Genomic DNA, 24,199 nt, shown 5'->3' on the forward strand with positions numbered 1-24,199 from the left:
CACCGTGTGAGCCAACGTCTTCCTCAGTAATTGGATGGCTGTGTAGCAGAAGTGCATCAGTCACTCACTGTGATCTTACATACCTGGGACAAAGATGGGATGGATAATTGAACAGTGCAGGTTGCAGTGCGGGTTCTTGTGTCACAGGAGCTTGCAAGGAACTCAATTCCCAGTGCAAAGGGTTTGTAGTTCTAAAGGGAGGAAGAGAATCAGTCCTGATAATTCAGCTACCAGCATATAAGCTTTGACAGGAGCATCTTCATGCAGATTGTGGTGCCCAGGCTGCCTGCTGACTGCACCCACACCAGCAGGAGCTGCAAGCTGTGCTGTCTGGTTGGCTGATGGATCTGAGGGCTTGCTGACTTGCTAAATCTGCTGCCTTTCCATGGGGACAGTGCTGTGTCCCTAGGCTCCCCAGAGACTGCTCTTTCTAATAATTTGACTAGCAGAGTTTTCATATAATAGAGGTTTCAGGGATGGTTGAAGAACACGGGTTCAAAAATGAGTGGTGAGCTTGGGCTTTGACGCATCAAAGTGACTGAAGAGCTGTATGAAATTTGGGTTGTTCTGAATATGCCCATTCTGGTTGCAGGTTTTGTGATAGCTGTCCGAAGTGGGCATGGAAATGACTGAATTTTCACTTCTCAAAATACAAACTTACCAAATTCTTGAAACGTCAATCCCATTTTTCTTGTGAGCAGTGCAGAGGGATGCTGTTCAGGATGGAGTTTGTTTTCTGCTCAATACAGGAAATGCTCTCGCTGTATCTCCTAGCTTGGAATTGGACTTTTGTCGTGGCTGGTATTTCTTATAGCCAGCTGTGCTGCCTCAGGTAGCTCTGCAGTGAGCAGCAGTTGTATCCTGAGACGTCTGGGAGGTTGGCAGGGTTCTGTCTTGGTGCTTGGACTCAGATGTGGGCGCCATAACAGTGAGCAGCCCTGCTGTTTAATTACTGACTTGGTCCAGTCATCTGCAGAAATATTTGCCTCTCTATATGGGTAATTTCCTTGGGGATTCTTGCCACCATTTTGTCTCATTATTCGTGGATCTGTTTGTTGCTCTAAAGCATGGGAGCTCTTGAAATGGTTTTGTTCATTTCCTCCTGTCATTTGCGGAAAGTCTCTGTTTGACAGCAGAAATGCAGCCTCCAGAATAATTGACAATAAGGCTCGAAATCCCAGAGGAGCAATATTTCCACAAGAGGGAACTTCCACTAGAAACAGCGTGATGGGATCTTGACAGGATCATACAGCACATTGCAGGTAGTCTGAGCGCAGCTTTTTGTGCACGGCGTCACTGACTGTGCAGGAGGACAGCAATGCCACTGTGGAAGAGGGAAGGCGATGGAAATACTTGGATGTTTAAGTTACGCTTACTTTGTGTTAAGCCCTGGGTTGGCTGTTGGCTTCGTGGCCTGGTGCCCACCCATGCTAGTGCCTGGAGTTGGTGTTGGAGATTTAATGGAGATCTGCTTTGTGTGAGCAGACAGAGGTGTTTCCTCCAGTGTGATCAAGATTTGGAGAAGGGGAGGAAGAAGGCTGATGCTCCAAAGTGATGCACGAGGAGCGCAGCCGGGTTTTGGCTCACGTTGCACGTGCTGTTAGATGTGTTGTTTGGATCTCTGCTGCTGGATTCCGTCTTCCAACCTGTTTCATCCTGCTCAAAACAAATTACCATTGGGACTGTTATTGTTATATTTTTATATTTGTTAAGAAAGTGCATTTTCACCATTTCTGGGTTAGTCTTTAAGTTCTGCATTAGTTTTTAAGAAACAAAAAAACCAACCCTTTTTTATAGAAGCTTGCTGGTTAAGTGCTGACTTTCTGCTACTTACCTATATGGAGAGATCCTCTCAGATGCCCAGTGGGAAAGGAGGCATGTCCTTGGGAAGCAGCACTGTCCCACTCTTTTTTAACTCTGTTTATTTATGTGATGTACAAGAAGGCTTTGTTGTGTGACAACTTTGTAACAGCAGCTTAAAATAATCAGAGGGGACTCAGTGTGCAGGAAATGGTAATCTGAGGTATAATCAGAAGCTTGCAGTTGTCTTCTGGCAGCAGCAAATGGTTTTGTTTGCGTGGGTCACAAAAAAATATGGGACATTCTCTTGAACTCTGAAAACGCCACTTTAGCAATATGTATACATGTATGAAAACACACTCAAATCTTTTCGGCTGCGTTTGCAGCGGTGAGAAAACATTGGTGTTTGGGACCAGGAATGTCAGGAGCCGTGTCACAGCCGGCCCCTTCTGTGCCAATCCCAAGTTTGGGGGTTTTTCAAGGTTTCTGCCCCCCGGGAGGACGGGGCTGTGGCTCCGGGTGAGCCAGGGATGTGAGGTCGAGATTGCTTCCTGAGGATGAGGGCAGAGCCAGCGGCTGGGGAAGCTCTGCGGCCTGCAGGAGGTGGGCCCTGCTGTCTGGCACGGCTCCTTACTGACGTGGGCAAGCTGGCGTGCCCAGTTTTGTGCCGTGGGAGTGATTACACTCAGCAGCACGAGGGAATGCCTGCACGCGTTACACGTCGCTTCTGCTCTGCAGGGCCGGGCTTGAGCTGGTGGCCCTCAGCCTGTGCTCTGGGTGTGGGGGGTGCGAGGGGAGCAAGTCAGGCTGTTTGTCGGGCAGCTTTCCTGGAACCCGGGAAAGCAAAGTCAGGTTTTTCTGTTTCTGCTGCCGCGTTCGTGCCCCACGTCAGCATGACGTGCGCTGCAGGCCGCCCTCAGGTTGGCTTTCTCGGCGCGCTGCAGACTCGATCTCATTTACCAGATCACGCTGTGTGAGCGCGGCCTCCCCGCAGCTCCCCAGCAATTAGCGAGCAGGCGGGAGCCGCGTGTTCCTCACAGCAGCCCTTTGACTCCCATTGCGTGGCAGCACTGTGGCAGCTCTGGCCCTGCCATGCCATGCAGCTGTGTGCGGTGCGGCCATGGCCTGGCTGCCCCTGGTGTTGGGGTGTGCGATGTGACAGCCAGCGCTGGCTGTCAGCAGGACCACAGGGAGAGCAAGAATGAATGCTCGTTGTTTACGTGTAACTGATTTCTTTTTTACAGTTTGTTTTCTTTCTCATCTCCTCACAGAAGCAGGTACAATACTTGCAAGAGAAGAAAAGCCTTGCCGGCGGCTTGGGGGCAATTGTAGATCTGCACTCTAGCAATAGCTGTCACAGTGTGGCTGGTAAAACAGCATGGGATGGCGGTGGGGTCAGCAGCACCCTGACAGCCCGGATCTCACAAGGAATGGTTGGATCCTGCCCAGCTCAGGGAAAGCTTCAGTCACCTCCCAGGGTGTGCTGCCTTTGTTATAGGGTTTGGCATTGGTCCTTGATGTGAAGCAGAGAGGGGAAAAGGACAAGCTGGGCAAAACTGGTGTTTGCGCTGCAGTTCGCACCCTGCTCAGGTTTGTTTCTCTCACCCCTTAAAACATCACTTCTGGGAAAATAAAGAGCAAATGTGGGGGACCTTCAGGTGAGCAGTGAAGCTGTGCTGTGCTGCCTGCAGGATGGACTTATCTGTAGGCCCAGCGTGGGGGGGCTGGCACCTCCAGGGCAGCAATTCCACATCTCTGTAAGGAGGAGAGACGGGATGATGAATCCTCTCTGACCTCCAGAATGGCTGCACAAATACTTTATTGAGAATTCTAAGTAAATGCGTTTGTAACTAGTAATCCTGCTCCGCATGCAGTCTCATTTAGCCAACTGTGTATGCAAATGTGCTATTAATGTGTTTGCATCCAGTATAAATATACAAATCTAATCTGTTTATATATGTAATTTACACACAGCTGTGCTCACGCTCACTTAATACCAATATTTTCAGCAAGAGAGAGGTATCATGGGAGACCTATTGTTCAAAACAAAAGCTACCAGAGCAGCACCATGGCAGGGGGATCATTATCATCTCAGGATCTTTTGGCAGTCCCTTGAGGGGCTCTGCTTAATGACTTTCTGTCTGTGTAAGGCAGGGATGTGTGGAACGGGCTCTGGTGGCTGCTGGGTGCCTCTGCACCTTCATGGTGCCCCTGTGCTGAGTGCCTCACGTTCAGGTGGGTCCAAGTGGGAGGCCAGCTAATTGCTTAGCGCCTTAAAGCCTTTCCACTGATGTATTTCTTGCATGTTACTGCTTATAAAGGACTGGGGGTTCTTCTGGCCTAAGGGGTGTCTGATTTTTATGATGTCTCTATGGCCAGCAATGCACGCTCAGAGGTGACATGAAAACCCAGTGAGAACATCAGTGCCTCTCTAGGTTGCTATTAATGAGCACTGTCAGTGTGTTGAGTTTTCTGTAAAATCAAGTAAATTGACTTAGTAAAAAAAGAGCTTTTATTTTAAAAAAATTATGAAAACTTAAAGGACACTTTTTTTTCAAGACAATATAATTGTTGTAATAAATTGACAAGAAAAATAAGCGGGCCACTATGTAACAGGAGTGAATTTGGTTTTAGTATGTAGTACAAACTAAAGTCACAATCTGCTCAGTGAATAAAATAATCAGGATGCCAAGGATGTTACAGAAACCAATATGCACACATGCTTTTATATAGCTGTCCTCTTCTGCTGCTTTACAAGGTGATCACCTGCACGTGGCCCATGGGATGGAGCAGTCTCACCCCAGCCTGAGAGCCCCTGGGTGCTGTAGGCTGAAGGCAGATCTTCCCCCAGAGATCTGAGCTGCCTCTGCTGGCCGGTGTGAGATGTGTGCACGTCCCTGAGGCGGTGCCACAGCCAGGGGAATTGCGGAGGTGCTTGGGGAGGTCTCGTGGAGTCTTTGCATTAAACAAGTTTGCCAGCTGGGTGATTTCTGCAAGCTTGCTGTGAACTGATGTAATCAACAGCAGCACGAGTATCTAATGCTAAGGGTAAAATTGCTGGCTACTTCAAAATTAAATTAAAAAAAAACATGAAGCAGAGTTACGGTAGTGACAGGAAACAATAAAACAAAGGAAGTTCAGATGAGGTTGAAGCATATCCTGTTCTCCCAGCAGCGGGGCGTATTAAAGGAACACAGCAGGCCTGAATATAGGTTTTCCTTGACAGTCCTTTCCCAGTGGGCTGTTTTCACAGGGTTTGAGGTGAGCTTTGCGGGGTCACAGTCCTCATTCTGTACTCTGTCATAACCCAGAATATCCCATGACCTCGGGATACCGATCCTCCCCCAGTGCCAGGCTGCTTGCCCACTGCTCCTGCCTGCTCCTGAGTGCACAGAGCTCCTCGGCGGGGAGAGCACCACTGACATGAGCATCACTTTCTGCTATAGCCAGGTTAATGCAGTAAGAAAAAAAATGAATAACACAAGTTATTTTGTAAGAGAGCTGGCATCTTCAGGCTGAACTGCCTTCCTTGTCTCGTGGATCTTACGGAAGCTTGGGGGTACTTCTGTTCCTAGAGGACAGCATGTATCATTTAACCTTATCAGCAAATGTCTTTATTTGTGCTGCACACACATAAGCGAAATATAATGTTAAAACCCAGCCAAGCTTTTAATAAAATGTACTCTGCGTGCTGAAATGCAGCCAGCGTGCGATGTCTGCATGCTAAAAATTGTTTGGGGCCATCTATAAACGTGCTGCACGTTTTGAGTTTTGCGGATGAGACCAAATCTCATTTTCTTTTCAGAACTGCCATAATTTCTCATCCTGGGAAATTTAGGAAATAAAGATGCTTTTTACACATTTAGTGTTTATTTGCTGTTAACTATTAAAGCCCTGTAAATCTTCTTACTGCGTTTGCCGTAAAACTTAATAAGGTGCATTAAATGTGGGAGATGGTGACAACTTCAGCTGCTGTCTGCCTTGCAAATCTTAGGCCCTTCAGAGCGTGCTCTGCACCTATTGCTTCCGCGGTCATAAAACAACAGTGCTGCTTTCCATTCTAACTTCCCTTTTTATAAACTCGTAATTTAAGGAAAGGTTTGGGAGAAGAACTTGTTGTTCTTGGATGTGGTCTAAAGATGGGATTTTTTTTATTTTTATAAAAATGAAAGAAATCCGTATTTGTTGGATTAAGGAGGAACAGCACAAGCTCTGTTTGTGTGTTTGCAAATGTGTGGCATTACAACATGTTTTTCATTAATTAACCAGGTGGGAGTCGTGGGAAGGGAATGAAATAACACATGGAGCCTCTTAGGGAGAATTTATTTGATCTAAACCCAACTGAAGCATTACCTCGGAAGAGGCATAAGTAGCACTTAGGAATTCACAGTTTTATCTCCTGTCCTCCCCATCTGAAGCCCATGAGGTTTCTGCTTGAAGTTCTTAAATTGATTAAGCAGGTTATTTTGCACTAAGAGTCGTTCTCATGTGCTTCTGGACTTCAGATTTCTGCAGCAAACAAGAAAACCGAAGCGGGAGCCCCGGTTCCCAGCTAAACCCGGGGTGCTGCATTTCAGCACGCAGCAGCACATTTTTCCTGCCAGGCTGTAATCTCTTGATAATGGAAACCCTGACGCATAACCTTAACTGCAGCTTTGCAGTGGCATTATCATCACATTGATAAACATGCCATCTGAGCTCTGTTAGGCAGAACATAATGGCTTTGTGTATCTTGTCATGATATTTGTTTCTTGGGATAAAATATGGGACCTGCACGGAGCACATATGCAAACATTAGCATACTTGTTCCTTGTTCTTCCCCGGTTATTTATAGCTCCCTGTTTACACATTGGAGCAGGATACTGTAGAATCTAATAAATTTTACTGGGGCCACCGAAATTATAAAATGGCAGGAGGAGAGCTTGTGTTCTGGCTGGTCAATAGCCATGGTAACCACTCCATAAACATCTCTGTGGGCTGTCAGTATTGACTGGCCCAGCGAGCCATGGGATTTCCTAATGCTGCTTCACAACAATAATTATCCACAGCATTTTTGTCAGCTGCGTTACGGATGGCCTTCGGCCACAGCACAAACAGTAAAGCTGACAGCGTTCTGTCATAAGCAATGTTTTCAAGTAATGCTGAAGTGGTCGCGTTGAAATGCTTCTCAGTTTTTCAAAGTACACAATTTGGATTTTCATACAGTTGTGCTTTAGAGCCCCTTCTGTTTGACCAGAGCTTCCCCTCCTGTGCAGCTGTAAGGCTCATGGTTCTACAGGGCAGCGCTGGTGTTGCCAGGTGCCTTCTGCCAGCTCACGAGATGCAGATGTGCCATTTGTTGCACATCACTTGTGCAGGGAGGAGAAAATCTCAGCTGCCAGGCAGCCTGTTTGATGGCACACGGGAGAGCCACAGGTCACTGATGTGGTAACGATTTGTTTCTTCAATATTTAAAAGCACTTTGGAGCACGCTCTGTTGTGCCTGACCTGGAGAAAAGCAGCTCCTGCTGCAGGCGGGGGGAGAACTGAACACCGTGCCTGAATTAATGGAGGACTGGAACAGGAAGGAGAACTTGGAGAATTTAAATTCCTTCTTAAAAAGGCAGTAACAATGGCCAGGCCTTGCTAAGTTGTAGATTTTCTATTGAAGTTGATGGAGCTGCCGCTTGTGCGTGGTTGATAAGATGCGGTGAGCCACAGACAGGGATCCCATTGCTGTTTTGGCACGTGGGAAAGGCAGGAGGGGGCTCCTTAGCTTTGCCTGGAGCTGCTGCCATCTATGCTGGCCAGGAAGCACGAAGCAGAAGAGGTACAGCCACGGAGTGACCTCCCCCTCAGTGCCCTGGAAGCTCCAGGCGTTTCTCATGCTAAATGCCCAGAGGTACGGAGCACTGCCTGCTGCACGGTGCTGCTCCGTTGCTCTGCGGCTCTCTGCCTGTGCTGGGCTGCTTCCTTGCTGCGAGTCTTTGCTCCTGCAGCCTTCATGCACATCCAGCTGGTGGCTGTGAGCAGAGGCTGGCAGGGCTGGAAGCTCCCAGCACACACGTGCCCCAGGCGTGTTCCTGGCTCACCCTGCAGCCCTACTGGTTTGGAGGGTCAGGGTTAGGCGAGGACAGAGCCCTGTGGGAGCAGATCGGCAGAATGATAAGGGGTGAGGTGGCAGTGCTGGAGCTCAGGAGGGCCCTGTTCGCTCGTGTTGCCCTCACGCACCGCGGCACTTGCCTGTGTGCACAGAGATGTGGTGCAACGTGCACTAAGCCGACCTAAGAGCCGCGTTTCTGCTTCGGGCATTACCCGTTCCCTGGCACGTTGGGGCCGGGCCGCTTACCGGCATCCCTTTGTAGGCAGAAGTTGGTACGTGCCAGCGTGTGCACTGCTGTTAGGGCAAGGGCACGCCGAGCTCCGGCCCTTCAGGACAGGGACACGCGGTGCTGCGTTTTAATCTCGCGGTTGCGCTCTGGCGTGGCCAGATGTGGATCGTCAGGGTCCCTTCCACCCCCGGCCCTTCTGCCATGCCGTACACCGTCGGGGCGCGGCCAGCCGACCCCGGCCAGGCTAGGGGCTCCTCGGGCGGAGGCGGCGCAGCCCCGGTCCGAACACGGCCGTCGCTTCCCAGCTCCGCGGGGCCGGGGGGGCCGGGCCGATCCAGGCCGCCTTTTGCGGCGCACCCGCCCAGCCCCGCCGCGATCACATGCTGGGCGCCCGCGGCCGCCTCCCGCCCGGCCCGGCCCTCCGCTCCGCCGCCGCCCGCCATCGCCGCGCTCCCCCTCCCCGCGCCGCCGGATCCCCCTCCTCCCCCTTCTCCTCCTCCGGCCCCGGGGCTGCGCTCGGGGGGCTCCTTGGGAGCCGCGGGTTGTGCCGGTGGGGCTGCCGGGGCTGCCGGCCGTCGCGCCGCGGGCTCGGATCACTTTTCTCCCCGGGAAATCGCCGCCGCGCATTCGCCGTTCGCCGCTTCTGCCGAGTTGGGAAGCGGCTCGGGGCCGCGCGGAGCTCAGCCGGGTTCGGCTCGGCTCGGCGCTGGCTGCGGCACCGACTGCGCTCAGAGCCGTCGGAGATCGGACGCCGAAGGGAATCCGATGTGATTTCGGCCGTGTCTGCGCGGAGCCGTCCCTCCCCGCCTGCGTACGTGTGCGCTTCTCTCGCTCTCGCTCTCTCTCGCCCGGTACCCGGGCTGCCGTGCCGCTCCGGGAGCGCTCTGCCTTCCCCTGCTGACGTGCCCTTTTTGTTATCTTTTATCGCAGAAACGGTTCATTAAGGGGCTGAGGCAGTACGGCAAGAACTTCTTCAGGATCCGAAAGGAGTTGCTACCGAATAAGGAGACCGTGAGTACATCCAGACTTTGTGTCATTCGCCTTTCTGCTGTTCGGTGCTCGCTCTTACAGAGCCGTTCCCTTCCCACCCCGATTGAATTCTGCTGGCCCTGAGGGAAGAGGAGCGCGCAGCTGTGGGAAGGTGGCGGTGATTTTTGGGGCTGTTTGTGGGGTTTCGGTGTGTGAAAGGCGTTACGTAAAGGAGTCGGTGCCGGACGGAGTCGTTCAGGCAGCGCGGAGTGTATTTCTGGAGAGCAAATCTAATTTTAAATTCTGACATTATGAGGGGATAATACGTTTATGTCGCCGAGTCGGGCTCAAATGGCAGCGGGTAATTAAAGCAAGCCTAAACCAAAACAGAATCTAATTGAATCTGGAAGAATGAGGTATGTGCTGCTGCTCCCCGACCTGCGCGCTCCGTGCTCGCGTTTAACTCTTCGTCTCCTGCAGCGTGCGGGCAGCGAATGTGGAACTTCAGCTGCAGAAACTGCTCTGTGCCTCCAACTTCACGCAGCTCCACGGCTGCACGGCTCTGCTGCAAACCCCGGGGTGGGCAGGGAGCAGGGTGAGGTTTCTTTGGGGGCAGAGGGAGGCTTTGGGAAGCCTGGGGAATGCAGTTTGCTTCCCACGAGTGCTGCTCACCCGGCGTCTCTAGAAGCTTCGGTTTCAATGCTGCAGGTGTCTAAATAGGCAGCTAAATGCTGCCAGGAGGGTCTGGGAGAGCAGTGCTCACGTTTGTTCTGAATTCAGATAGCGGTGGGAAAAAAACCAGGGCAGAGCGGCTGTATTTTAGCAGTGTCAGTGCATTTACGTTAGCGATGCCGTTTATTTAGAGCGCGATGGAGGTGAGGATGTTCAGACTGTTCTTTGTGTTTTTTGTTGTGGTTTTTTTTTTTTTTTGTGGAAGCTGGAGGTTCGGTAGGAAAGAGCATCCCTGTGAAAATATTTGTACGGCTCTGACAGACCATAGGATGTGTCGGTTCTCTCCTTGTGACGTGGTGCTGTGATATCACAGCCGTGCGTCAGTAAATGGTTAATGAGAGCGGTGAATCAGATGGAAGGGGAGGGGGCAGTGGTTCCTGGGGTGCCTGGGTCGGTCTCTGATTACACTGAGAGCGATAGGAAAACCTAATTGCCAAACAAGTGTGGGTAGACTCAGCTTTGGTATTTGGTCGGGGTTGGGGCAGGAAGGCCTGGTTTGGGGAGGGGGACAGCCGAAATAGAATGCTTCTTAGCAGCGCACCTTCAGCTTCAGCGCTTCTTTCCTCTTTGCAGCAGTACTTAAGCATGTATTTAGGACAGATCAATATGTACTTCAGAAGGTATTCTTGCTGATGGTAAAGTTACTGACGGTCCTGAGTGCTCTTTTAAAGTTTGAATGAGAGCTGTGAAATACGGTTTTAAATATAACATGCCTTTTTGTGGTGGGGAAAAGGCGCCTGCAGGAGAAAAGGAAGACTAAAGCTGAGAGCTGGGGGCACGTGCCTGACCCTGCTTCTGCTGCGTGGTTTCTGCTGCTTGCACTTGGATATCAGGCCTAAGGCTCTGCAAAAGGTTTGCAAGCGGTGTGAAATGTGATCCAGGCTGTTATTGCTCAAGTGTTAGATTTTTGTTTCGTTAAGCCTCCATTTTTAGCGCAGGGAAGACTAAATATTAACTCGGAGCAACTGGGCGCCGTGTGCTGGTGGCTCGGAGCAGGCTGCTGTAGCCCCTGGTGGTAACTGATCTACAAGTAACCTTTGACCAGCAGCAGATTGTTTAATCTCTGTTTCCTATTTTTGCCTACAGGTCCCCTTCTGCGCTCTTTTAATTCCCACTTTATTTTTTTCCCCCCCAAAACAAAACTTGCAGCACTTTTTCTATCACAAGATGCCCAGAATAAAGGCAGCAGTAAATAATACCTGACTATTCAGCTTTGCTTTTCCTCGTTATGTGGAATATTGCAAATTACAAGGTTGTAGAATTAATTTCTCTGCGCTTTTTTTCATCCCCAGAATAATTTCAGATACTTTGCTTGTCATTCTTCTGTTGCAGCACAAAGCAACCCCTTAGCAATTCCAGAAATGCTGCAAAGAAGGCCTTCTTTTCCTGCTTAGCCACCATATTAACATGAGGTAAATCCGTGAAGTCATCTATACGCTCACAGGAGAGCTACAGCAACTCCTCAGTCCTGCAGGAGCTGCTTGAAAATGAGACAGGGACATTCTTGAAGTGACTTGCTCTAAATGGAAACCAGGTTATGGGTCAGCACAGCCTGCACGCTTCTCATTTGTTAGCCTCCACCTAACTAGTGCCTGCAGTCTGCAGGGAGGGCAGGCAGGGATTCTCCCTCTCTGGAAAACCCACTGAAAATGAAGTTTCCTTATTTTCATGCTTTTCCCCAGTGCTTTCCTTTTAATGCTGGAAGAACTCCTCCTAATGCCTCCTTAAGCCCGGCGCTCAGTCTATTGCATTAGCAGAAGACAGAAATACAAAATTATACAAAATTATACAGGAGCTAGGCCTGCCATGTATTAAAACAAGTCAATGTTACTGTAAAGGATGTCTGAGGATTAACATGATGGTGTTCCTTTCATAATACCAGGAGGTACACAGCAGCTGTGGTGAGCAATGAGAATTAGGCCACGCTGTACACGTCCTCACAAACAGTGATGTCCTATTTGAGTTACACCTGTGCTTTTTTTCTCTCTGCAGTCAACATGTTAAGAACCCTGTGTTTCTCACGTGTATTTTAACTAACTTAGCACGTTTTTCCAGTATTTTTAAGCACAGTTAATTCTAAGTGAATAGCCAGCAAGAAAAGATCTTCATGAAAAAAGAAACCAACCCACCAACTGTGTATTAAGGCAGTATTTTTGATGAGGTCTTCGCCAGCCCAGTTTATTTCAAAGCAGTTATGTGGAAGGGAGGTTCCCAGTGGGCATGGGGGTAAACAGCTGTAGCATTCTTTCTTTTCAAGCTTTTATGAGCAAGAGACACAGGAACTAAAGCAGCTCTTATCTGAGCGTGCCCCCTGCTGAAACAGGAGTGCTGAAGTTGATGAAGGAAAGCGGATGGCTTTGAGGCTGCATCAGTGTTAAGTGGGGATGTAGGGGAGAAAAGGGGCTTAAATGCAGCATCTGAAACTTGCTGGGTTTCCACTGAGCTCTGACCTCGTGTCTCCATCCTTCCCCGTGTTCCCAGATAGTTTCCTCTGGTTGTGGCCCCAGCCGTAGTTGAATGGCACTGCTGGGGACATAGCCTGCTCTCTTAGCAGCCCTCCTGATTCTTCCTCATGGTATGCCAGGAACTTGTGGAGACGTCGTTGTGACGCGACCGGTCTTCATTAATAACTTCATCTAGATTCCTGTGTTGTGAGATGCAAGCTAAACAGCTAGCAGCAAGGTTTCGTAATCATCCCAGTTGGCTTTGTGTGTGCTTTTTCTTCCTGTTTTGGGCTAATTTGCTAAAACGTGGTGGTAGGGGATTCTCAAAGCGTTAACAGTTCTCCGCTCTGAATTCTTCAGGTGATTACAGTGAATTTGAGCACCTCAGAAGGACCAGCACCGATAGGCCTTTGCTAAGTGGGCTTACAGGCCTGCAAGGTTGGGACTTGACTTTTTGTGTTCTTGTAAATAGCTTAACTCCGTGCCAGTGACGTGCACAAGGTAAGCAGAAGCTGGGTGCAGTGGGAGGAGGAGGCTGAGTCACACTGTTGGCTCGCTCATGGTCAGGGCTGGCTCCTGCTCCCGTCCCAGGCCTGTCCCCCGATGCAGGGCTGTAGGCTCCTGGGGTCGGTGTCACAGGGTGCCTGAGCTGTTGGAGGCCACAGTCCCAGAAGAAAGGATCTGACTGTTATCTCGTTTGAGTTCTGTAGTCCCATTTGGAGTCGATGTGTCTCTGACCAGCAGAGGTCAAACTCCTTAGCCCCTAGAAATGGAGAGGGGCGTATGTGTGTGTCCCTTCAAGCAGCTCTGTGTAAGTTTCAGGCTAGTAATGTGTGTCAGTAGGTGGCTGTCACAATTGCTGCAGTTGAACAGGGCTAAGGAAACACCAAACTTTTCATGGGAATGGGCCCAAGTACTTCTAACCTTTTTTTTTTTCTAGCCTGTTTTTCAAACCAGGGATGGCACCTCCTTGAATGCCTAGATGTTCTCTGATGGCTCCTCCTGCACTCACTCATTGGTGACGATTTCTGGTATGGGGCTGTGCACGTGGGTCTGCTTGTCTCTTCTGGGCAGGCTGAAGCCCTGGGTGAGCCTGGTGGCAGATCTGAGAGGAGAACAGGAAGCCCTTGTGTGGACACACTGACTTGGGTCTCTGTCGAGCACAATGGCATCTTTGGGGCACATGAGTTTTGGTCACGTCCTTAGCAGGAGGCAGCAGCAGATCAGAAAGTTGCACCTCTGGCTGGGTGTTGGGCATTTAGCCTCGAGTGTTGGGGAAAATAGTGACTATCAACTGCTTTCCTTACATCAGAATACCTGCATTGTGCTGTGTTCTGTATGTAAGGACTAAACACACATCAATTTATTCTTTAGGAGGAGCATTCCCTGTTACAGTAGTAAAATCCCTCTGTCAAAATTAAATGCAATTGGGATTTATTTCTGAGACTAAATAAGCTGTCCTCTGTTAGTGTTAGGAGGCATCGTGAGCGCTGTGAGCTTTCAGCATAAACTTCTGTTTAATTTTAGATTGGGGTTTAGATAAACAGTTTTATTCTTGCCTCATTAATGCTTAATCTTGTGTTACATAATCCACAATATTGGCTTCCTGAGTGGCTCTTCAGTGCAGTGCATGCATGTGGGGCTTGCGGGGTGCACGTGCTCCAGGCAGCACAGTGCCCTGCAAAGTGCTGGGGGCAAACACATGGCAGAGATGCTTTTCTCCTTTGATAGTGGGATAATTAGGTGAAATCCCTGAGCACAAAGTGATCAGTTAGTCCTACACTGGCATCTTAGTGTTTACTCTTCATGATATAACTTACCAGCAGCTGAATTTAATGGTGTCTGTAGCATGGGCGTTATCACCGTTCTCCTTTCCCAGAGGAAATATTTCCTGTTTGATGGTACATTCCCCAAACGATGGGATGTTAATACACTGCCTGATCCAGGCGTATTATTTTCTGACTTTTCCTTGCTGCAGAAGCGTTCAGAAAGGGACGAGCTGTGTAAGCCTTTTCTGCTTGAAAGCTGAACCTTTTTCCTTAATAACTTGCTTTCGCCTCAGCACGGGCAGAGCTGAAATTTTCCATTAGAGTTTGAAGTGACTGCCAACATAAACAGCCACCGCTCCTTTTCATTCCTGTTCCGCTCACTGCTGCTGGTGCTTCCATGGCAGGGACGATACAGATAGAGGGTTTTGTTCTTGGTACAGCAGGGCCTGGGCTTGGCGTGTTACAAGACGATGGCCGATATCCTGCTGGGCCCCAACCCCAAGCACAGGCCCAGGCCCTGGTTGCTCTCTTTTCCTGTGCGAGTAAAACCACTGGGTTGTTTGCATAGCTAATTCTTCTGTAGGGATCGGGCTTTCATTTTTGGTTGTCCTTTTTTCAGCCAAGCTGATTGGGTCCGTTTGGCTTTAAGGGAGTGCAGCACACACAGCCCGGCTCTCACTGCTCTCCGGGAGCAGAAGAAGCGAGGCAGAGCGTTGCATGAGGCGCTGAGCTCAGACAGAGGTGTGCATGGATTTGATTGGTAAGCTAAAAGCAGATCAGCCATAAATGGGGTTCAGTCTGTGTATTCACTGCGCCTTGGCTTGTTTTCTCGAGTTTAACTGTTAAATCTATCGCAAATGTCACCGTTTTATTGGATAATAAACCAGAAGGCTTTGAGAGGTCTTAAAGAGACATAAGCGTCGTGGTTTCCCTCTGGTGCACACCGTGCCGTCTCCATCTGGAAAGCTGGCCTGGGTACTCCCTTGTTGCTCTCATTTCTGTTTTGGACACAACGTACTCTGCAGGTAAATACTCTTCTCTCCTTCAGGCCGTGCTGTGGGAAGGGCAGCACCGCATTGCTGGCTGTGCGACTGAGGGCTCAGCTTCCATCTTCTGAGCCCCGGTGCCCCTTCCCAAACCTTGGTGCCTCTCTCCATTTCAGAGCAAGGAAAGCCACGGATGGACGTTCCCCCCTCCCCTGTGCTTTGTTTTTATTTATGTGAAGTCTCCCGAGATTTGCACTTCATTTTCCATCATGTGATTTGACTTTTGTGTTCTGAAGGTAAATTCACAGCACCACGAGGAGCCCGGCCGTGCTGTTGGTGCTGAGCCCTGTGTTGGTGAGGGGCAGAGCAGAGGTGTGCTCACCGTGCCAGTGGGGCTCTCAGGTTGCATTGAGCACGGATAATAAATCAGCTCTGTTTGCGCTGTGTTTTTGTCTCCTACTTTACAAGATTGAAACCCATTGTTTATTTTTCTCTGAAGGTTTGAAGGGAGGTGGAGGAGAAAGATTTTCACAAGCAAAAGAAGGCCATTAGGCGATTGCATTGTGTTCTGTCAGAGAGCCAGCAAGGACAATTTCTGCTTTGTAGGGAAAAGTATGTGTTGGAAGACTTAAGCCAAGGTGATTTGGGAAATTGATACAGTATTGTCTCAGTCTTTCTCTCAGTAACAGAGAGGAAACAGTGCTGCTTCCCTCCTCCTCATCCTTGTGCTGCCTTTCCCTTACCTCTTTTCATAACTCACCATTGCAGGACGTTGTTATTATTTTGTTTATTTTCTTACTGTAAATTTTCCTTTTTGAGCATGAAAGTCTGGCCAGAATGTTTTTGTTCATCAGCAATTGCTTACCTTCCGTTCTGCGTTTATCTTTCCCTGTGAGAAAAGGCATTAGATGTTCTGTAGCTGTAGTCAGATTGTGTCAGACCCTCAGATGCTGATCCTGAGGTCCTATGAATCTCAGCCACAAAAAGTAGGTGTCTGTCTGACAGCTCATACCCCTTGTTTTCGTGGCTGAGTCTTTCACTTTGGCAAGGTTCTTTTCCATGGATGCTGTGCACCAAACAATGTCTTGTTTGTTTCCCATCCAGTTAGAAACTGAAGGTATTAAAACTTCAGAAGGTAAAAATAGAAAAGTCATATGAAGCAGCAGTGATGTTTGTGGAACATCCTGTCCTCGGGCAGCGTTAGAGTTATAACATTTGGGTGACTTCAGGAAGAAATTTGTCCATCTTACCCTGCCTGATGCCTGCTTCTTGAGCTGGCTTAATAGAGAAAGGGAGACATTTATTCTATGGGAGACATACGTGGCTCAGTGGCTCTGTTTTATGGCAAGTTAAACTATTTTTTGTGCATTAATATGGCATTCTGAGATGGTGTTGTCCTTTCTGAAGGAAAAAGAAGCAAAGGAGACAGCACAATGTAGGCCTCAGGTTGGAAGAGCAGTGTGTGTTAATGGTTGCTTTGTGCCCCAGATAGCACTGTAGGAGCTGTGTGTGTCTGCAGGGCTCTCTTGGCATATAGTCAGCCCCCAAATACGTCATTCAGGCCTAAATATCCCATAGTATGCTGCTATAAGTGTACTGTGAGAGCGAGGCGATAATAACTTCTGTAGACAGATGCACTCATTTTGTCAGTTTTGTTTCAAACCAGCTGTAAAAAAGCAGCAGTGCTTGATTGCTCTTTTTTTCTTATTTCCCCTTGCCAGGGAATGCCCCTTGGAATCATGCAGATCATGGAACAAACTCAGCACGAGGAGTTAAGAATAGTGGCTTTTGTAGGTAGGGGCTGTGGCATAGGGAAAGTGGAAGTGATACCGAGCCCTGTAAGCCTGCAACATCAACACCTAACATCACAAGCTGAAACCTGGTGTGTTTCCATTTCTACTTCATGTTCCTGAAAGGAAAGTACTGAGCAGTATGATGGAACTCAACTTGTCAGGGTGTAAAGAGGCAAATGATGTCTTCTTGAGGTAAGCACCCACTGCTGTCATCTCAGCAGCACATGGCTGAGATCAGCAGTGCGCGGTGCAGCTGGGGCTGAGCTACTGCTTGAACATAGGTCACCAAAGCAGGTCCCCCATGAAACCTTCTGCTTTTGAAATCCCACATTTTGGAAGGTCGCAGGAGGTTGGGATGGAGTTCCTTTTGGTTTCTGTTTTTCAAGATGAAATTTTGCAGCTCCCCATTTCTTTGCAAATACGAACTTAGGAACTTGCAGGAAAGGCAGCACGGTTCTCTTGTAATTGCTGGATTTTAGCACTTGGGAGTTGAGGTGCTACAAGATTGATGACAAGATGAAAGGTGTGAGCAGTGCTGGTGCAACTCCGTGTTGGTTCTGGTCCCCTGGTCAATAGAAGCTGGACCAGTTTGCTGCCCCTCCTCTCTTCCCTTCCTGCCAGTTTCCCTGACACAAGCTGAGTTACTTTGTGCAGTGCCTCTAGACCCTGATGTTGAAGGAGGGTGCATCCCAGTTACAAACCAGCTCCTTCCTCGTGCAGTTGGAGAAGCCCTCCTGTTTGGTTCCTGAGCCTGCGTTGTGCCCTGTGCCCCGTGTTGTGTGAGCACCAGTGCATCCCATAGGAGCTCCTGATTGATTTTGCTCACTCTGCCCTTCTCTGCGGTTCAGAAACCTCTAATGATCTGTGAAGCTCCAGGATTTCTGAGTTGAACAGTAGTAGTTATAAGAACCCCGTCTGCTACATAACAGCCGTAATGCTTTCCACATGCTGTGTTTTTGACCTCATGAAAAGCTGACCTCACACAAACTCAGCTCGGAGAGGAGCTAGGTGTTCTGGCCAGGCCCTGGGAGCACTGTTGTGAGATTCCAGGGTGGGAGGGGGAAATAAGTCACGAAAACTGATGGCTTTTGGCCAGCAAGGAAGATGTGGTACAGGGAACGAGATTGTGTTGCTTTTGTTACTTTGTCTGAATGGCTTTGTTTTTGGTAAGCTTAATTATGGCTCTTTTGTTTTTCTGGTTATGGCTCAGAAGGTGATCCTTGCCAAAGCGTGACTCTTTGATAACCTGAATTGCTGTAGGAGAGAGCTGGAGAAGTAAAGCTTGCTAACTAAAAAAGAAAATCCACTGAGCCATAAAACCAGCCCTTCTTATTTTCTTCTTCCTGCACCCTTACCTCTGTTGCTTCCCATCTGTTCCTTTTCCTTCCTTTAAGCCTCCTAGGCTCTGTACCTTAACATTAGCCTCTCTTGTTACAGATTTTACTTGCTAACAGTTTTGATACTCGGAAATGATGCTCTATCGTTTCAACTTAGCAGCCCAAGATGGGGAAAAGAGAGATTCTGCCACTGTCAGTGCTTGGGTATTGTTTTTCAAAGCCCCAGATACGCTTTCTATGTTGCCTGTGAAGGAGAGGGCACACCATATGAGCACCATGGCCCCATAAGTTGAGCATTGGCTGCCTGGTGCAGTAAGCCTTCTGGCCTGCCCAGCATTCTTGACATCCACTCGTGTTTCAGTGTGCTCTGCAACTTGGATGTCAACAAGGACTGTGCTTTCTGCTTAGGTTTCCTTTCATTGCGTTGGAGCAATATATTTGCAACGTATAATGGCTTAGATAATGGAAGAAGGTAATTTGCAGAGATAAGTGGTTTTTTGATCTCGACCTCAGTTTTGTTCTGGGGGATTTAATAAACAGATGCAGAAGTGATTAAAAATGTGCCATAAACTTTGCATATTCTGCTTGTTTAAAGAGGATGTGGAAACATGCATTCATCCCCATTCCCTCTGTTGCATTAGATCTGGCATGTAGAATAACTCAGTGGGTTGCATATCTAGACTTTCGCCTTGTTAGGATGAAGTGGCATGGACAAAGGCTTTCCACCTTCGGTGCTGTGTTAAAGTTGTATTGATTTAACAATTCCAGCTCATGTTCTTATTCTGTGCCATTTGATGTGATGGATTTTTGTTGCCTGGCTTTAGAACATTCTTTTGTTGTGAGCGTGAGAGCTTCTAAAAAGAATTTGTCTGCTCAGTGCGGGCACATAGGTCTCCTTCCTATCCCTCCATTATTTATATCCTTGTAAGGTGAGTAATGTTTTTGTTTCAGAAGAATCTCTATCTGTCTTGCACTTGTAGCCTTTCAGAAATGCTGCAAATGGCTTTCAGATACAGAACGAAAAGGAGGGAGGAGTCTTGGTCACATTTGAGCAGAGAGTTTTAACGTGTAGCTGTCCGAGATGTATTTGGGATCAAAGCGTTGGAAGGAAACCATGGGACCATGGCAGGATTTGCTGTTGGCAAGTTGTGTTTAATGGGCATGTGTCTGCTGTAAAGAGGCAGAAGGAGACTGTAAGCTGCTGGTGCTGGTCATTAGGAGTGACCCCACTTGCCTCTCTGTATCTTCAGAATGTTTCTCCTTAGAGCATATTAACAGTGCTGCCAAAGACAAATGAATGGGGTTGTTAAGCATTTAAGTGAAAATTGCCCTAGCGTTTTCCCTCCTCCATTTGCTCCCATAGTTCTTATCCCATGTTTACACAATCTTGAGTCATCGCTCTTCAAAAAAAAAAACCCACCCTGCTGACATTTAGGAATTGTGCTGTGCAAGTTTTCATGGCTTGAGCACTTAAACGATACGTAATAAATTCACATGAGCTGCCACTGAGTGCTTAGTTTTATATATGTCTGCCTTTGCCAAACCAGCCTTAACTTCTTGTTCTTTCGAGTTACTGAAGCATAGCTTTAACCTTTTCAAATGAACTTCCATACAAAAGATATGGGCAATTCTTAGACTCAGGCTTCACATTGTGTATGATTTCTGTAGTTGCCATCTTGTGCCGAGAATGGGGAAGGAGCCCTGCAGGCTGCAGATAAACAGCCATCCTGGCATGCTGCTCTGTGCGCCCATCCTTCCTAAAGGTCATGTTGGAATGGAAGAAGAAAATGAGAGTGGCTGGGACTTCTTATCTGAGGAATAAGTTCTCTGGGCTACTGATTTTGGGGCGTTTTTGCTTTGTTCTCTCTCCAGGAATGCATCATCTTTTCTCCAGTGCTGAAAGAGTCCATTGTGTAGCTTGCTTCCAAACGCTCTGCTCAGCAGCCTCCAGCATTTGCAGCTTTCCTGGGGTGTTTACAATCCCTTGGCCAAAGGAAGGCTCTTAGGAAGTAGTTCCTTTAATGGGGATAACGTCTGCAGTTGAAATCTTTGCAGATTGAACAGTGCAGGGGACGACACGGCTCTCCCTGCCTGTGGATGGCTGTTGGTGGCTGTGCTTTCCATTTTGTTCCATTAGAAGAGTTCTTGGAGGGCAGTAGGAAAGTAAGTTAGATGCTGCCAGAGCTTGCTTGCCTCTGCATTATTTCCCCTTGTCACTGTAATTCATGTTGACGTTGCCTGCTTGGAGGCTGCTGGCTTCCTGGCAGCTCCAGGATCCATCAGCAGGGACGGATGCCTGCTGCAGCGCTGAGAACCTGGGCTGTGGGCACCCGTGTCTGCTGAACAGAACCAGTGTGCAGCCTTCAGTTACATCCTTCAGTGGGTTAAAGAGCCCTTTTGTAAGGATGCTCATACTCGGTTTGCTTGGAAGCACTTCTGAAGGTCTGCATGGGCAGGATGTGGGGTGAGCCGCGGTGCTGGCACGCTGCAGGTTGTGCACCTGCTGGGGCTCCTCTGGGTGCCTGGTTTGGTCCTGATGAGTAAGCAAACTGCAGAGGAAGCTGGATGGTGAACCAAGAAAGGCTGTGTTCGTGTGTGTGTGACAGTGAGAGTGGATGCAGCTTTGAAACTGCTTTGCTGGTAGTGTGGATGAGTTAGGGGAACATGAGTAATGGAAAACGTGTCTTATTGCTTGCAGTGTCCCAAGTGCTTTCTGCAGGGAGCGGGCAGAGCTGGTGGGTTAGCAGCAGCTTTCTTCTGAGGAGGGAAATGCAAAGGAAGAAGGCCTGCAGTGCTTTTTAGAAACAAATCAAAACCCAAAGTGAATACTCACCATCAGTATAAGAACTCTGTTTGAGTTTGGAATTGTATATGTTACAGCTTTGGATGCTTTGGGGACTTTGAATTTAAAGTGTCCTGTGGAAGTTGATGCCTCGTCGTGCTCTCCTTGTGGGTGTTACTGCATCCAGGGTAATCATCTGCTAGGATTGACTGTAAGGGAATGAATCTGTGTTAACTGAGGCTTTGCTGGGCTTTCTTGTTGGGCATTGGGTTTGTTGTTTGCAGAGTGCTGCAGGTAATGGATCAAAACGAGTGACCCATGCTGTGCCTCGTAGCACTTTCACCTTTCCCCACTTGTAATCTGTTCAGTAATTCAAACGTCCTTAGAAGTCTTTATATCCATGCAGTAAATAACTGTTCTTTCTGATTGTTCCTTCTTCAATGGAAAGCAATCATATGCATAGGTATCTCCTTGCAGCATTCAAATTGCAGTTAATTTTGCTTTTAAGCGCTGTGGTCTCACTTTCAGCTTTTCCACGTGGGAAGGTTGGCTAGCACACTTGTTCAGAAAAAACGTCATTTTGCTGCAGAAAGTTAAACTGATGTGCAGCAGAATGTGCCTGCTCACAAACCTGGCCATTGCACTGCGTGTGCCCCACTGTTCCTCTGGTTCCTCCTCACCTTGGGCGATGGAGGCTGGGAGGGATTGATGGGAACGTGGGGAAGTCACACTGTTGTTTCAAATTGTAAGCAAATAAATGAAACTCCCCCACAAAACATGCACACAAAACCCCATCATTCCAAATCCGTTGCCTGTGTCTGCTAACACTGCAGGCTTGCATTCAGGCAGGCACGAAGGATCTCCCAGCCATGTGAGCAGCGGTGCTCCCAAAAATTAGTTTCCAAGGGTAAGGTTAGTGTTAGCCTTTGGAGATCACTGATGCCCTATGGGCTGCCCGGCTCCTTTATATTGCTTTATATTGCTTTTAATATTCAGATGTGGGGCCAGTTAGCTCCAGGTTCCATGGTTCTCTCTCTGGCATGTTCCATGGGTCCTGTGCCACATTTCTCTCATAGGCAAACCTACCTTGGTTCTGATGCTGTTGCTTTTGAAGATAAAAATGTCTTTCAGGAGTATTGCCTTGTGAGCTGAGCTCTGCTGTGAAAGTTTGGCTCATAGGAGGTGAACAGAGATTGGGGTGCACGGACACAGGCAGAGACTTCCTCTGAGTGCAGAGCGTGGTGTTAATGTATTCAACAGCAATGCTGACCACGGGAGGAGTGCTGGCTGTAAAGATGTGCTGCTCTCTTCCTGAGAAGTCATTCTGCACTTAACAAGTGAGACCTGCCAGCCCATCCCCACCCTGCATGAAAAGAATGCTTGAGAAGTCGCTGGCTTTTCTTGTTTGTTTGCTTCAATTTTTCATGGCTTGATGTTGCTTTTTTCTTTTCCTTTGTGTGAGGCTCAAAATGGTGTATTTATCCAACCCTCATAGCACATGCTTCCACACCAACTGGAGACTGTGCAGCAGAAATGCTGGAGGAGAATGGCAGAAATGCTGTGTTACACCAAACAGCAGCGTTGTTCTGTCACTTGCATCAGTCAGAAAGCTGCCCTGCCAGTGGCTGAAACTTTAATGGCAAACATCACTTCAGAGTTTATAATTCTCCCTACAAGATGGCTGAGCTATTTAGGAACTTGGGAATCTCATTTTTTTCTGCTTCTCTTGCTTAGCACTGGGTGACAGCTGCCCATCTCTCCAGGCCCAGAGCACTGCTGTGTTTTCTCCTCCATCACCCTGCAGAGCCCAATGGGGGAACGCAGGTGGAGAACCCAAAGCAGCACGGTCACAGCTTGCTCATGTCCAGGAGAGCTGCTCATTCTTTTCCTCTCGTGGTGTTTGTGTGCCTTGCACGCCAAAGGATAAAGCGATGGGCATTGGGCTCCTGGAATCCATCCTGCTGCAGAGCTGAGCTGTGGCACTCAGCTGCTGCCCGTTGCTTGGTGTGCTCGGACCAGGAGCAGTTGCTGATGCTTTTATGTGGTGTAAAATATCCAATGCAAAAATTCTTACGCGCCTGAGTGAAATGCCAGGTGTTCCTTGGGCCTCTGCTGCCTGTTTGTGCATGAAAGATTCATGGAATGTTTGAGAGAGATGCTAATAATGCTGCTGCGAGACTGCCACAGAAAAACACCAGAAAGTGATTCCATTTGTCTAATGCACCGTTTTCTGTATTTCCCCTCTTGTTTTTGTTGTTCATACCATTTGCATGGAGCTTGTGTCTGCAGTCCTTGGTTTTCTGTTTCTTTGTACTTTCCTAAGCTGGCAAGATTAGGGGTTGCATTTGGCAGAGGTTGGGGGTTGTGGTTGGCAGAACTGGGTGCTGCCAGCCCAAAAGCTGGACAAGCAGGTAGGGAAGAGTTAAGCTGAACAGAAAAGCTGTCGCAGGGTAATAGTGTTGCTGTTGAATAACTTGAGGTGATGAATTGTTTGAAGCAGCAGATGCATTTAGGGGCTGAGATGGCTGTCACTGCTGTGATTTGCTCCTAATTAATGGAGAACTGCATGTAAAGCTGAGAGCATTCTTAGGTTATTGAATATTTCATATGGAAAACAGAGATTCCACGTTCAGAGAGACTGGAAAGATGTCAGCTAGCAAGGATCTCCTTCTAATACTGTTTTAGAACACAGTCTTTCTTTATGCCTGCTGGGCTGGCCTGCCTGGAGTCAGCTCTGTCCTGCTCTGTGTGTGTGCTGCACTGCCTTGCTGATCCCTAAGCTGCTGCTCTTCCATGTCACCCACAACGGTTTGCAGCGTGATGCCAGCACGGCCTTTCTGAGCCAGCCTTCGTCCTGCAAGCTGGATGTGCAGCACACACAGAAACCCATTGCTGAAGGAAACATTCGCTTGTGCAATACATGTGTTCTCCTGGTGTGTTTGGCCCTGAGCCCAAGCGTTGCCTTAATAAATGTTGCTTCACAAAGGGAAATCTTCCACAGCTGGAAGCAGAACGTGTCCCCCCATGCGGGTGTCTGGCAGCCCCCATCTCAGGCTGGCACGTGCTGAACACCCAGCACGAGGTGTTTGTGGCACAGAGCTCTCCTGTTGTTGCTGTGTCTTTGAGGAGTCATGGTGGCATTGCTGTATGAGCCCACAGGTCTGGTAGAAGGCTACAAAGGAGGGCAGATGGCTCCTGAGAAGCGAAAGTGAGGCAAAAAGTGCAGTGGGGAAGCTTGGTGGCTAATAGGGATGAAAGACAGAATGTCAGCATTTT

At 48.5% G+C, this 24,199-nt stretch overlaps 1 protein-coding gene and 1 long non-coding RNA gene across 5 annotated transcripts in view; both read left to right on the forward strand.

Annotated features, from left to right (window-relative positions):
* RERE (arginine-glutamic acid dipeptide repeats) overlaps positions 1 to 24,199 on the forward strand; it is a 168,130-nt gene that overhangs the window by 120,899 nt on the left and 23,032 nt on the right. For all 4 annotated transcript variants that reach the window (XM_042831792.1, XM_042831794.1, XM_042831793.1 and 1 more), the window contains one exon: positions 9,042 to 9,122. In XM_042831792.1, the coding sequence (XP_042687726.1) occupies positions 9,042 to 9,122 (81 nt within the window). The remainder of the gene's footprint in view (positions 1 to 9,041; positions 9,123 to 24,199) is intronic.
* Positions 13,300 to 17,080, forward strand: LOC122167310. Its single transcript, XR_006171006.1, has 3 exons — positions 13,300 to 14,785; positions 14,913 to 15,050; positions 15,188 to 17,080. It is a non-coding gene; the product is annotated as an uncharacterized LOC122167310 (long non-coding RNA).

Source organism: Centrocercus urophasianus, unplaced genomic scaffold (genome assembly GCF_019232065.1).
Source record: "Centrocercus urophasianus isolate 14NV4802_14NV808 unplaced genomic scaffold, USGS_Curo_1.0 seq_36, whole genome shotgun sequence".
NCBI lineage: Eukaryota > Metazoa > Chordata > Aves > Galliformes > Phasianidae > Centrocercus > Centrocercus urophasianus.